Here is a 15685-nt window from a genome sequence, read left to right as displayed (position 1 = left end):
ATAAAATGGGCCGTGGGAAGGGATGAACCATGCGTTTTATACTAAACTCATTGGAGAAAGAAATGTCTAATAATTTTATTCGTGTAAAAAATAAAAATGCCCAGCTTTTCAGCTGATAAAGGCTCCCAGATCAGATCAGGAATAAAACAAAAATAAGAATGAGTAATGACTCGTCTCCCCCTGGCAGCAGTTGTGGAGAGAGGCATGTCTGGGTCTCCAGACAACCAAAGTCATGCTGAACATCAGCAGTTAGAATCACTCTGGCTAAGCCCCACACTCCATTATGACATCATCATCCTCTTGCCCACCTCAGTTACGATGTCACAGTGAGGTCAGCTAGAACCTTCCTTTCCAGTTGCCCTTAGTGCGACAGTGCCCAGCTGGTCATGTCCTCTTGGGCATCTACTGTGGCTCTGCTCCTGGGTTTGGCCTTGGCCTTCACTGATGGTAGCCTGTACGAGGGCCACTCCCTTGGGCCGCCATGTGTCCCAGGCCAGCCTTGCACAGTAGCCTTCATCTCTGACAACCCAGTGATCCTACGCTGCCCCCATGTCTACTTCAAGATTTTCGTCAGTTGGCAATACCTGGACCCAGCCTGGGCGAAGGAGCAGCCCGTCACCTTTCTGCGCTCAGGGGGCCCCATCTGGCCCTTGCTCAGCCATGCCAAGTTGAGGAGATTGCGCTTCAAATCCCAGCTAGTTGCTGGCAACCTGTATATCCCAAACCCCAGCATGGAGGACTCAGGCTTGTACACCTGCCGGGCAGGCGATGCCACGATCGCCTACTACGACGTGGATTTCCAGGATGCCGGGAGCATCCACGTCTCGCACGCGGGCCTTGGGGAGACGACCCTGGGCAATTCCACCGCCGAGCTAGAAGACGGAGCGCAGGCCAAGCTGTTCACCTCCTGGAGCCCTTGGCAGTCTTGCGACCGCTGCGGCAACCCCGGAGAAAGGAAGCGAGTGGGTTTCTGTTATGCCCAGGTGACCCGGGAGGACCAGCACGAAGAAGAGCCACTGCCCTGTGGGATGGTCAGGAGGAAGCACCCAGCGTTGCCGCGAAGGGGCCCGGAGCTGCGAGTGGAAAGCTGCCAGGTGCCCTGCGATGCGTCTTACCTGCTATCCCAAGATCAGGCCAGCGCCGTTCCGCTCCTCGTCTTCACCACCTACCACCCCCAGCTCAAGACCGTCGCCCACCTGCGCTGCCCAACCTCTTCCATCTACAGGTACGGACCTCAAGCTCGCTCTGTGGTAGAGCCCCGGGCCCTGGCTCAATCCCTGGCAACCCTAGTTAAAAGGAGCAGGTAGAAGGCAGCAGCATCTTTCTCTCTCTAAAACCTTGGAGAGAGAGCCACTGCCAGTCAGACACTAAGACAGGGGTCGGCAAACTAAGGTCCGGGGGCTGGATGTGGCCTACTGGGCTCATTAATCTGGCCCGCGAACCTTGCAGACCCTGCCGCCTGCTCAGTCAGTCCCCATGCTAAACCAGTGTGGCGTGGAGGCCGCGCCATGCGGGGTCTGACTTCCGCGACGCTGGCACGGCTTTGGATTGGCTGCAAGAAGCTCCTGCAGCCAATCCGAAGCCACGGACACCTCTGGGCGACGCCCCTTCCTTCCCGCTGAGGTGGCTGCGTATGGCCAAGAGCCAAGCGGGAGGAAGCAGCAGTGATGGGGAGGCTGCCTCTGCCACCCAGGCCAGTGGCATGGGCTCTGTGCCCCAAAGACCCCTGGCTAAGGCAGAGGACAATGACAATGCTGTAGAAGACGAGGCGGTGGCTGCGGCATGAGTGGCTGGGTCATGAGTGGCAGCGGTGGGGGGGATGGGGGTCCTTTGGGGGGTGCTTTTGGGAGAGGGTGGGTTCGGCCCCCCACAAAGTCTGAGGGACAGTGGACCGGCCCCCTCCTGAAAAAGTTTGCTGACCCCTGCACTAAGACTATACCAAATGCAAATGGACCGATGGTCTGTAAGGCAGTTTGATATGCTGTGTCTCCTTGATACGTCGTATCTCTAGCCCCACACTTGCCTTGCAGGGTTTTTGTGATGATAAAATTGAGGGAAGCCCTTGGCATCCCACCACGAGCTCTTCAAAGGGTGGGTAGGATAGAAGTGTAGTGAACAGGTGGAGCTCAGTGCTCCAGGGAACAACTGCCTTCTGGCGCAGCACATCCCATTTTGCCACCTGAGGCAAAACAGGAAGGTGCCGCTGCTGCAGCCACACTTGTTGTGAGATCTCACAGGCGGTTGGAACCCCAGAAGCTGCCACTGAAGCCACTTCTCTTGTGACAGTGGGTGGAGTTCCCGTGATGGCTGCGGAGACGCGAGGAGAAGCAGAAGTGGCTTTTGGCTAGACCCAGTGAAAGCCCTGAGAGAGCTCGCCAGAAGCCACAGCCGCTTCTCACTTCTCTGTTGGGGAAGGGCATCAATGGGAGCACACACACCCCCCTCCTTGGATTCCACCGCCTGAGGTGGTGGTTTCAGTTTGCCACACAGGCGGGTGGCTGCTGACTGCAAGGAACCGAAAGCATCTTATTGTTGCCTTGGTGTTGTTGCCATCAATGGCTATTCAGAAGCATTCCTCTTCCAGCAATATGCAGGTAATGTGCCCCATGCCAGATCTCTAGAAAAGCAGCCAGCATCCTGAAATATACTCGGAGTCGAGCGTGGATTTCATGCTCTTTATTCAGCTCATAGTGGTGAGGAGGAATAAATGTTTTCCCCAAAGTATCTGCTTTATATACATTATTTACACAACGGGCCCCACGTGATTGGCTAATTCTGGGATTCTCCTGTAGGCCAATCAGGTTGTGGATTCACTTCCATCTGGAGCTGGATTGAGTGGCTCCTGCGGACCAATCAGACTGCTGCATTCTGAATCCTATTGTTCTAGGACCAATCAGGCTGCTGCATTTTGGATCCTATTCAACTCAGTACATAACACATCCCAAAATGTCTCCAGACCTTACAGCCGATCTCTTTCTCTCCCCCTCCCTCTCCCTATCCATCTCTATCTCTCTCCCTCTCTCACACTTATACACACACACACAGATTGCACCTTCCTTAGATGGGAAAGGGGAAATCCACCCTCCTTTTTTCCTGACTGAAATATTTGATTTGTCAGACTATTTTAGCATTCCACCTGACCTCTTTCTTGTCCATGCCATGAACCTAAGACGCCATCTATGCAAGGCTTCGCTATCCACTTTTTCCAGCAACCCAACCCACACGCTAGCCAGGAGGGCACAGAGGAACCTTTGCTCTTCTAATCTGCCCCCTTTTCACCCCAATAAAATAGTCAAATGTACACCGGGTCTCGTAGCACAGGCCCACATGTGTTTACTCAGAAGTAGGTTCCTCTGAATTCGATCCCATGTAGGCTGTGTAAACATTACGCAGCTAGGTCCATGTTTCCCAATCCAGATCAAAACTGGTTTGAGGGGTGGAGGACACATCAAAATGCAGCCTTTCTTAAGAAACTACAGAGTAAATATGGATTGTGGCCAGGATTGTGTGCACAGTGCTCCCCCAGCAAGCAGGGGGAGCACCCTGGGTGCAGGGTGAATCATAGAGTTGGAAGGGGCCATGAGGATCATCTTGCCCAGCCCCCTGCAATGCAGGAATCTTTCGCCCAATGTGGGGCTCAAACCTACAACCCTGAGATTAGGGGTCTCATGCTCTACCGACTCAGCTGTGAGTATGTACACAGCTTTCTGCCCCAAGTAAGCCTGCATAGAATTAAAAGTCGGGGGCATACATGTTGTACATTTAAAGCATATTGTTTCTGCCCAAAGAATCCTGGGAAGTGTAGTTTTTCCTTGACACAGCTACAATTCCCAGCTTCCATAACAAACTACCATTCCCAGGATTCTTTGGAAGAAGCTATGCTTGGTTTGTATGCAGCCATATATGGTTTGTTCCAATTCTTTCGCCATCCTAGCCATTAGCTGCTCACACACCACAATCTTCAGCACGAGGAAATGTCTGTGTGAATGAAGGGGAGAGGCTGTCCCATATAAGTGTTCTCATAGCACTTAAGTTTCATCTGTGTATGTTCTCTCTCTCAAATAAAAGAAAAAAGCCAGTTAATGATTGACAGGTGACTCGACTTTCACCTCCGGATGCCAGACCAAAATGCCGATTAATAGCTGGGGGGTGGGAGGGGACTAGAAAAGTATCAGTAGCAGCATACTGAATCCTACTCTTTAGTGAAGCAGGAAGCAGTTCACAGGAAAAGCAAGAGGTTATGTAGGAATAAAGACATTTGAGACAAGGCTAAAGCGAAAGTTTAACAACAGTCTGCTATGTTTGGCAAGATGGGAATCTAATGATCACTGGATCTGGCCCTGATAACGATCTGACTGCTGTTTATATTGCATCCTGACGAATATTTGAAAAAAGCCAGTTCTGCCCTGCCATTCTTGTGTAGGACATTTGTAGCACAGCAATGTCTTTTCTCAACCTGAAATTGTTTGTGCTCATCCTCAAGAAGATGCTGCTTTTGATCTAGATAGATTTTAGCTCCTGCTGTATGCAATAGGGAATGTGGTCACTTGGTGGGCTCTCCTTGATGAGGTAATCCACACCTTTTCCTACCTGCGCGTTCTCCCAGGCGAAGGAAGAAGGAAGTGGTGGTTGCAGTCTTTGCATATACCCACAGTGTTATTGGACAGGTGCGATGGATACACACACAAGCACATTTGTTTTTACCTGTTTTCAAACAGACACACACTGGGGCAATGGAGAATCTGTCCGCAACGAGCGTCTATTTGATGCATGAAACCAGTTTCTCAAGAAGTGCTTTTCAGGGGCAAAAAATAAAAAATGCAGTTTATTTAGATAGCATGTGGACAATTTAGCAAGCCTCCATGGCTTCTAGAACAAAAGGTCATGTGTCAAAAGTACAAAGTTTTCAGCACTTGCTTAAACTTCTTCTTTTGTTTACTCAGGCATTCCCTGAAATGCAGCCCAACCACATAACTGCCGTATAGATAATCTGAATTAACTTATTCTGATGTTTGATTTGTGTGTTATGGCATTTTGTGATATTATGCTGCATACCGCTTTGGCATTCTTTATGATAGGCAGTATAGACATTTGTAATAATTATAAGTAAGTAGACGACCTGTCAGCCAATGTAAAGCAAGGCAATGAAACAAGGGCTGAATCTAGACATATATTTTAAAAAGCTGTGAAAATGCTTTTTAAAAAAAAAAAAAAGTGTTAAAATATATATTGAATTTGCCATTAGCCCACCATCGCCATCTAGTGTCACATTTGTATGATGCACTTGGAGCGCACTTAGAATGTTATATTTGCAGCTGTATAGCTAAGTCCAAAATATTGCTGCTACCTTCATCTGCCAATCATTCCTATGCCTTTGCACAAGACCAGAAACTTGGGAGGCAGCAGCTGTCTCGATTCTTGCTGAGCATTTGGGTAGAATATGGTCTGCGTGGTTTTTCTTAATATTATATGTAAGGTAGAGCTGGGGACTCCAGGTCCCATCAACCCTAGCGAGCATGGGGGCGGGGAATTATAAGCCACAAAATCTGGAAGACCAAAGGTTCATACCTGTCAACTGCCCCGGACAAACCAAACACCTTGTTTTTTCCTGATTCAGGTAGGTAGCCGTGTTGGTCTGTTGTAGTCATAATAAATAACAAGATGAAAGATATTATATATATATATATAATGATCCAAAAAGAACTCCCTTAAGAGAATCAAATCTTTTTGTCTTAAGATAGTCTTTAAAAAAAATCTTTCAAAAAAATTTTTTTTAAATAACTCCAGTAGCACCTTAAAGACCACACTTTATACACACTTCTTCAGATACTTGTTTTTTCCTGCAAGTGTATGATGGCCATGTTGGGTGTCATGCTCTCGTGCGATTTCGGGCCAAGTCCTTGCCCCCCCCCAATCATTTTTTGGGGGTCTGTGATTTCGCATGGTGCCCCAGAACATGTGCTTTTGTGTACTTTGCCCCCCAAAGTACTTTTTCCAGGTTTACGATCTCACACGGGAGGGCAGACCTCGAATAGGGTTTCCCAGTTTGGGGCCATGTTGTGTTGGGGGTGTGTGAAGTTGCCCAATCCCTGTCAGAAACAAAGTTATGCTTGGAATTACTGGATTGTATTTAATGTTGGTCCTACTCAGGGTAGACCCACTGAAAATAAAGGAGATGACTAAAGGAGGTTCACCAATTCATTTAAAAGCACTCTTTTACCACTTTAAAGGCTGTGGCTTCCCTCTGGGAAGAATTCTGGGAACAGTAGTTTGTTAAAGCTGTTGAACGTTGTTAGGAAATTCCCTCTCATAAATGCCCAACACCCTTAGCAAACTATAGTTCCCATGATCCTTTCTTCCCATGACTGTTAAAGTGTTAGAAGAGTGCTTTACAGTGGTACCTTGGGTTAAGAACTTAATTTGTTCTGGAGGTCCGTTCTTAAGCTGAAACTGTTCTTAACCTGAGGAACCACTTTAGCTAATGGGGCCTGCCGCTGCCGCGCGATTTCTGTTCTCATCCTGAAGCAAAGTTCTTAACCCGAGGTACTCTTTCTGGGTTAGTGGAGTCTGTAACCTGAAGCATCTGCAAACTGAAGCGTCTGTAACCTGAGGTACCACTGTATATGTATATCATGAATGAGAGCTGTAATTTAGTTCAACACAGTCTACTTTTTTAAAAAAGCATCCTTGACTAAGGCAATGAATTAATCACCTCAGGCATCTGTAGTTAATTGGCTAGGGTGCTAACTGGACAGTAACAGCCTGCATTTCTGTCTGCAAAATGTTGGGACAGGCACCTGCCTGCACCCCCCTATCCAATGCCAACCCAATTTCTCCCCCCCTTCTTTTCTTCAGTCCTGTGTACTGGCAAGCGGGCCCCACCATGCTGACCCGCCTTGAACTTCTCCAGAAGAATAGCTCCCAGAGCCTGGACAAGGCCACCGGCGGTGGGATCCTACGCCTCTCTTTCCAGAACGAATCGCATGGGGCTTATTACCAGTGTTACGTCAACGGGCACCTGGTGGGCAAGTTCATCGTCGCCTCTTCCGGGGTCGTGCCAGTCTCTGGGGAGCACGGCCACACCTACTCCATCATCGAGGCGCTGATTGTTGGGCTCTCCATGTTCCTTGTTTTCCTGATGTTCCTCAGCATCATCCAGTCCTGCCGGAGGAAACCCGGAACCACCATGGTCTAACTGGGATGCAGACAACCACTTAGACATCCCAGAAAAGCTGGGCATGGATTGCTGACTAATAAAAAATATTGACTAGCAATACATTTGGAGTCAGTCTTGAGCCCTGGAGCTGTGTGTAGGGAGGGGAGGGCTTGAAATCTGTGTTGGTTGGAGTGATGCTGTACAGTAAAAAAGGTAAAGGACCCCTGGATGGTTAAGTCCAGTCAAAGATGACTATGGGGTTGCGGCGCTCATCTCGCTTTCAGGTCAAGGGAGCCAGTGTTTGTCAAAAGACAGCTTTCTGGGTCATGTGGCCAGCATGACTAAAACATTTCTGGTGCCGCGGAACACCATGATGGAACCCAGAGCACACGGAAAGGCCGTTTACCTTCCCGCTGCAGCGGTACCTATTTATCTACTTGCACTGGCTTGCTTTCAAACTGCTAGGTTGGCAGAAGCTGGGACAGTAACAGGCAGTAATACAGTGGGAAATTCAGCTGTTCACAGCCATGCCCCCTCACAGCCACACACCTCTTCTAAGATTATACAGCCTTCTTAAGATTATGAAATAAAAATAATTATAGGGATGCATTGCAACAATCTATGCAGATCTCCATGTGTTGTCTTTCAGCAATCAGCTATTTTCTGTGCACATACATGGGCAAATGGTTTAGAAAGCTCCAGTATCGTCTTTTGGAGCTGTGTTTTCCACTGCACGTAACAGAACTCGCACATCCTTCTTTTGAAGCACCTTGCGTTTTCAGTGTCCCTAAATGCTTAGCTTTGGAGCACACAGAACTCCTCTTCCATGTTCTTCCTGTGCGCCTTCTCCCGAATGACCCTAGGAGCCAGTCTTCAGCGGCTGACTCATGTCCTTTCACACTGATTGTCTCCAATCAGAGCAGAGGGCCAGAAGAGTTCTCTAAGTTGCCCAAGGGTTCCCTTGTCATGTTGATTGGGAGGGTCTAGGACAGGCATAGGCAAGCTCGGCCCTCTAGATGTTTTGGGACTACAACTCCCATCATCCCTAGCTAGCAGGACCAGTGGTCAGGGATGATGGGAACTGTAGTCCCAAAACATCTGGAGGGCCGAGTTTGCCTATGTCTGGTCTAGGATGCTGGAGGCAGGGGCCCTGCTGCAGAAATAGTAACAGGTCCTTGACCACCCATGACCAAGGACCGCTACTCCTCTGGTACCAGGAGTAGCTGTGCTGTATCAAGTAAGTGAGCCAAACTACACATTGCATTAATCACCTTTTTAAAAAGGTGCGCTTAACACTGCCAATTTTGAAAGAAAAGAAACCGCACAGGATTCACGTTCCAGATCAAGGCCCTGCACCACTTTCCTGCTTACTCACTGTTATTATTCCCCAAAGATGTGATTTACCGCTTATAATGATAAGGTAAAGGGACCCCTGACCATTAGGTCCAGTCGTGACCGACTGTGGGGTTGCGGCGCTCATCTCACTTTATTGGCTGAGGGAGCCGGCGTACAGCTTCTGGGTCATGTGGCCAGCACGACTAAGTCACTTCTGGTGAACTGGAGCAGTGCACAGAAATGCCGTTTACCTTCCCACCGGAGCGGTACCTATTTATCTACTTGCACTTTGACGTGCTTTTGAACTGCTAGGTTGGCAGGAGCAGGGACCGAGCAACAGGAGCTCACCCCGTTGCGGGGATTCGAACCACCGACCTTCTGATCAGCAGGTCCTAGGCTCTGTAGTTTAACTCACAGTGCCACCCCAATGATATTTGGGGGCAAATAGCCTCAGGGCAGATTCCATCAGGATCAGGCTGCTTTCCTTTCAAAATAGGAGATTTTAAGCATGTTTCGTAGCAGTGTGATTAACGTGGGAATCTGTGGCCTTCAAGATGATGTTGGACCTCAGCTCTCATTGTCCCTGTTGGCTGGAACTGAGGGGAGTTGGAGTCCCACAAGATGTGGAGAGCCACAGGTCCCCCCACTGATGGAATAAGTAGTTTGGTCCACAATGGAGGCTGTGATGAGGAGCTTCATGTTCATGTTAGCACACCAACACAACACAAGAGGGCACTGTGGTATAAGGCACTCATCCACTGATTTTGATTGGTGTGCAGGTGCAAGTACAATCACCCAGTGAGTTCAGTGGCAACCAACACTCCCTCTCCAAGCAACCCGCTGGGACCCTCCCCAGGGTGGTCAGGCATCAACTCCCCAAGCTCCTCCCATGCTTCCCCAGGATCGGACCATTCCATCCATGACATCTACAAGGGACTCATGATGACAATAGATCCAGCTAATCAGCTGCACTGGCTGAACCCTGAACAAGGTCTTCCACAAGTGCAACGGGCTTTCCTATCTGCTTTTTAACTGGTCGCACTTCCAGGTAGAAATTGAGGGGCGGGGGAAAGAGAGAACGAATTTAATTCAGTTCACGTTTAAAGGCAGATCTATAAAATCCACACGTTGCAAAACAATGAGTCACAGCCATCCTTTGAAGTCTGCACTGACCCAAATCGTGCAATGCGGTTCTCCCAACCAAACGATGTTTACAAAAAAATGCACATATTAAGTGAATTACATAAGATGTGTACAGAACAACAAACATTTTAGTGAAAATAGTCTTTTAAAAGGCATGTTAGGGAAATTGCTTGCAAAAAAAGTGCACACCAGTCAAAACTGCATACAAAATGTGCTTTGTTAGGAGAAATTTGCCCAAAAAATTAAAAATGCTAAAGAATTTTCAAGAGGGTTTTTAAAAAAAATTGCTGCAGAAATGTGGAAAATTTTAACTCAAGATGGGGGGGAAAGAGAGAACTGAAACTGATTGCTCCTTCCATCTCTGCTTTCAGGTTAAGGGGCAGAACTTGGGTGACCAGATTCAGTTCATTGGAAGCTGCCTTATATCACGTTAGGCTATTTGTCCATCTAGCCTGGTACCAGTTACAGCCTTTTACCATTTACTCTGACTGGCAGCAGCCAATGTGTGCCCAACGCAGTCTGTGGGGTGGCATTTTTCACCTCCAGAGTTCCAGTTAAGCACATCAATTTAAGAACGAAGCAGAGAGAGATCAAAAAATGGGAGACTGCATTTCAAAAGAAAACGGAAAGAAGAAGAGGAGGAGTCTGGATTTGATATCCCACTTTATCACTACCCTAGGGAGTCTCAAAGCGGCTAACATTCTCCTTTCCCTTCCTCCCCCACAATAAACACTCTGTGAGGTGAGTGAGGCTGAGAGACTTCAGAGAAGTGTGACTAGCCCAAGGTCACCCAGCAGCTGCATGTGGAGGAGCAGGGAATCGAACCTAGTTCACCAGATTACGAGTCCACTGCTCTTAACCACTACACCACACGGGGGAAACAATTAACTAGCTATCAGGAAAACTAACACATTTCCAAGCAGCCGACAAGGCAAGGTGAATGGAGATCCATGGATAAGAAGAACTAGGTCAGATCCGTACCATACATTGAAAGCACACGGCTGCCCCCAACACATCTTGGGAGCTGTAGACTCAAGATTCCCATTATGGCCAAGGCTGATGGGAGTTGTAGTCCAACAACACCTGAAGGGCCACAGTTCCCCAGCTCCCCGCTATATGTCTGTGCTTATTTACAAATAATGTGGCAGGGGGTTGTCGCAGGGGCAATCCAGGCAGCTGGTTCAAACCAGAATGCCTTTGGGGTTAATTAAACTATCGGGCCCCTCCAGCGCACAGAAAATATCCACGCTCTTCTCTCGGAGACAATAGGTCAATTCTCTGCTGCCAACTGCTATGACTTCGTAGCCAGGGCAAACAGTCCCTGCAGCCTTTGTCTTCCCAATGAATCACCCTGGTGCGCACGGTAGCCGTTGCTTGACTCATGCCTGCTCACAACCGCAGCCTTTGTCTCCAGCTCTCGGGATGGCACGGTGGGTGACTGACACAACCCTCTCTCGCCCTGTGCCAGGGACAGCAAAGAAGGGCAGTTCCATCTTCCCACTGCCCAGGGCACAGAACTCCTAGCCTTTGGCTCCTGGGAGAGAAACCAGGCACATCCCTCAGGTGTCTGTTTCGCTTTTAATATTTCTCTTTGCTAACAGGCAGCGGGTGAATTGAGAGATCCGGCACGAGGCCTTGAAATATATATATTTGCTATGGTAGTATCCAATTTTATTATTTTTTAAAAAATATTTATTTGGTTTTTCAGATTAAAACTTTACAGTCACATATTCAACATACAACATAAAAACAAGATTCCAAGAAATCTTTTGGACTTCCCTCCTTCCTCCCCTTTGTGGGTCCTATTGTTAATCATTTCCTCCTGCATCTTTTATAACAATCCATATCTTTTATCTCTCCATTGTATCCAAAATTCACCATTAAACTACAAGTGATACTGGGTTTTAACTGTTTACAATGGTCTTTAAGATAAGTTATAAATTTTCCCCATTCCTTATTAAAATTTTGGTCTTCCTGATTTCTGATTCTTCCAGTCATTTTAGCCATTTTGGCATAATCCATCAACTTGATCTGCCATTCTTCTTTGGTCGAGACTTTAACTTCTTTCCATCTCTGGATGGTATCCAATGCTGCTCACAGCAGATGCATTGAGCTTAATGCACATGAGTAGCTTAAGTCCATCAGTTCCAATGGGTCTACACTTGAGTAGAACTTAGTTCGATACAGTGGTACCTCAGGTTAAGTACTTAATTCGTTCCGGAGGTCCGTACTTAACCTGAAACTGTTCTTAACCTGAAGCACCACTTTAGCTAATGGGGCCTCCTCCTGCTGAAGTGTATGTAACCTGAAGCGTATGTAATCTGAGGTACCACTGTACAATCCTATGAAATTGTCTCTGGGGCAAATGACTACATCCAGACTTAGGTGGTGTTCACACCATCCATTTAAAGCACATGTCTTCCCCCCAAAGAATCCTGGGAACTGTAGTTTACCCCCTTAAAGGGCTTCAGTTCCTAGGTTTCTTTGGGGGAAGACATGTGCTTTAAAAGTGTTTTAACTATATGGTGTGCACACAGCTTAACTAGTGTGTGTATTTATTAACTTATTGTATATATTTTAATGCCACCTTTCCTTTAAGGACCTTGAGGCAGCATACTTTGATTTCCCCCATATTATCCTCACCACAACCCTGTGAAGAAGGTTAGGCACAGAGAGAGGGAGTGACTGGCCTGAGGTCACCCAGTGAGCTTGGTGGCAGATTGGGGATTTGAACCCAGGCCTCCCCAGTCCTTGTAGTCCAGAACTGAGTCCAACCAAGGTGTCCCCAACATTTCTGAGCGTGGGGACACATCTAGAAATCTAAGGAGTTGTGTTTGGCACACCACAGAATATCCATTTTGCAGAAGAAAAACTGGCAATGCTCAGAAGGCTCCCCAAAAAACACCCAAGGCAGAACATACACACACATAAAAAACAAAACAGACAAAAAAATGCAGATCACCCAACCAAAAAGCTCATCAACTCTCACACCCAAACAACTTACAACATTAAAAAATAAATAGGAGGGGCAAGTTGACTGGACAGGCACCATGGGGCATTTGTTGCTCTCCTGCCTGGCTTCTGTGTTCCCTGGCAGAGGACCTTCTTTTAGTGGTACTGAGAATTCCTATTATTCTAGGGTTGCCATATTTCAAAAAGCGGAAATCCGGACACAAAATAGCTGGGGTGGGGGGCAAAGTTGTTATTGCTTCCATTGCTAGTTTCCGAAGCTGCACACACATTTGCTACCGATCCTGCAGTTTCTTGAGGCATAATGCTTTTGAGGCACTATCCCTCAAATTAGCTGCCATTTCGTAGTTCAGTAACACCTGGTGGGCCACATGTTTTTTTCCACTCTGTCCAACACCACTTGTTGTCCCCGCCCTCTTTTTTCTCCCATTATATTCATACTGATGCGAGTTCTGATGCTGAACTTGCTTGCTTCCATATTACTTTTTAGATAAACCCAGTACATTGTATTGGTCGTTTGAAACCAACTCAAGCAATGCCAGTGAAGTGCTGTTAATGGTTAGATTGCTGGACTAGGACCTGGGAGACCAGGGTTCGAATCCCCAGCTCGCCATGTAGCTGATTGGTTGAACTTGGGCCAGTCATAATATCTTAGCCCAAGCCTATCTCACAGGGTTGTGAGGATGAAATGGGGAGGAAGAGAACCATGTGGCCGAGGGAGCCGGCGTACAGCTTCCGGGTTATGTGGCCAGCATGACGAAGCCACTTCTGGCGAAACCAGAGCAGCACACAGAAACGCCATTTACCTTCCCGCCGGAGCGGTACCTATTTATCTAGTTGCACTTTGACATGCTTTCAAAGTGCTAGGTTGGCAGGAGCAGGGACCGAGCAACGGGAGCTCACCCCGTCGCGGGGATTCGAACCGCCGACCTTCTGATCGGCAAGTCCTAGGCTCTGCAGTTTAACCCACAGCGCCACCCGTGTCCCTTTGTAAGAAAAAGGTGGCATATAAATGGACTAAATGAATAATGCCCTCCTGGGGGATACGGCGGTTGGTTGGCAATCTGTCATGCATGATCTAGTTGAGATTCCTGCATTGCGGGGGTTTGGACTAGTTGACCCTAAGATCCCCTTCCTCCTCTACCACTCTAAGATTCTAGGGGGAAATCATTACTAAGCAGCAACTTGGGCAACTCCCCTCCCACCTCCCTTTCTCCCATTGGATCCCGCCCATTAAGACACGGCAAGCCTCTCGTCCAATGAGCGGGAGTCAAAGACTGACAAGGCTAAGGGAGGGGTTTCTTCACATTTTTTCTCCAATCAGAATGGCCAAGGGGTGGATGCGTCATGGGGAATTGCCTGACGGGAGTTGAAGTTCTCTCTGCCTCTCATTTGCTCTCCAGGCAGACTGTGGATCGAGCGGACTACAGTTCCCAAGTGCCTGTTCGGCAGCTGAGTTCAGTCTTATGAAAAGGGAGCGCAGGAAGATTAGAAAAATATTGGTTCAAAGAATGCGCTGGGTGGAATCGTAGAATTGCAGAGTTGGAAGGGAACTACAGAGAATTACAGAGTTGGAGGGCCATCTAGCCCAACCCCTTGCAATGCATGGATCTCCCCTTTCCCTAATACAGTTTGGGGTCCTGTTCAGGACTATTCTCCTCCCCATCCCGTTCAGTAGCAATGGCCAGGTGTGTCCTAGTTTATAAGAGGACAGTGCTCTGTCTAGTCTAAGTCTGGCTTAATGATCAAAAACATTATTATTATTATTATTATTATTATTATTACTTATACCCCACCCATTTGGCTGGGCCTCCCCAGCCTCTCTATGCGGCTTCCAACAGAATATTAAAAACAATACAGTGGACGCTCGGGTTGCGAACGTGATCCGTGCGGGATGCACGTTCGCAACCCACAGCGTTCGCAACCTGCAGTCTGTGCACACGCAGGTTGTGACTCGGCGCTTCTGCACATGTGCAAAGCGCAATTTAGCGCTTCTGCGCATGCGTGACCACCGAAACACGGAAGTAACCCGTTCTGATACTTCCGGGTTTCGGTGAGTGCGTAACCCCCAAAAAATGCAGCCTGAAGCGGCTGTAACCCGAGATATGACTGTAAAACACCAAACTTTAAAAACTTCCCTGAAAGCCTTGAAGCTGCCCAGACATAGCACAGTAGGCCCCCTTCCCCCACTATGGTGAGAAGTCTTTCTATGTAAATTGCAGAAATCCTTTCCAAATTTACATATGCATAAATAAATTAGGGGCATACAATTTTTACGTAGCTCTGTTTTCCTCTGCAGCCATTTCAGGGCTACAGTTCTCAGAGTTCCTGATGAGGGATTGGATTAACAACCAAACCCTCTTCACAGGGAGCTGTAGTTTTGTCAGGGCAGCAGCTTTCAAAGGTTTCTGGTAGGGGTTGCCAGCCCAGGACCTGAGACCCTTCTGCATGCATCCGGAGAGTGTGTACATGAATTCCATTGTGCTTACAGTAGTTCATTTTTTTGGCTGCTATTCTGTTAATGTTGTTAATATTGTTTTATGGACTACGAATGCTGTAGTATGTTTTGAATCCTGTATATCCTGTATATGACTTTTGTTGTAATGGTGCTGTTTAGCTTATTTCCCCCCATCGTTTTGTTAATACTGCTTTATAGACTGCAATTGTTTTACTGATGATTTATAATTGTTTTGCTGAGGAATTGTTACGATTTACGTTGTATATGTGAAGTTCTATTACGCTGTTGTTGTCTACTGTTCGTAAGCTGCTTTGCAATGCATGTGCATGAAAAGCAACGTAGAAATATAATCAAGCAATCAAATCAATCACAGCCGATGCTCTACCACCGAGCTACCGCTTGGACCATGCTACCTGGAGCTGAAGCGAGTTAATGGTAAAGGTAAAGGGACCCCTGACCATTAGGTCCAGTCGTGACCGACTCTGCGGTTGCGGCGCTCATCTCGCTTTATTGGCCGAGGGAGCCGGTGTACAGCTTCTGGGTCATGTGGCCAGCAGGACTAAGCCGCTTCTGGCAAACCAGAGCAGTGCACGGAAACGCTGTTTACCTTCCCGCCAGAGTGG

At 47.7% G+C, this 15685-nt stretch overlaps 1 protein-coding gene across 1 annotated transcript; it reads left to right on the top strand.

Moving 5' to 3' along the window:
- The first annotated feature begins 339 nt into the window (after positions 1-339).
- On the top strand, positions 340-7274 carry FAM187B (family with sequence similarity 187 member B). The gene is made up of 2 exons (XM_083751090.1): positions 340-1225; positions 6856-7274. The coding sequence occupies exons 1-2, from the start codon at positions 387-389 to the stop codon at positions 7193-7195; spliced, it is 1179 nt and encodes a 392-aa protein (XP_083607216.1). The 5' UTR covers positions 340-386; the 3' UTR covers positions 7196-7274.
- The last annotated feature ends 8411 nt before the right edge of the window (positions 7275-15685 follow it).

The sequence above is a fragment of the Podarcis gaigeae genome, assembly GCF_964106915.1.
Source record: "Podarcis gaigeae genome assembly, chromosome: 8".
NCBI classification, from domain to species: domain Eukaryota; kingdom Metazoa; phylum Chordata; class Lepidosauria; order Squamata; family Lacertidae; genus Podarcis; species Podarcis gaigeae.
The sequence above is the reverse complement of the archived record's forward strand: the minus strand, read 5'-3'. Positions and strand labels throughout refer to the sequence as shown.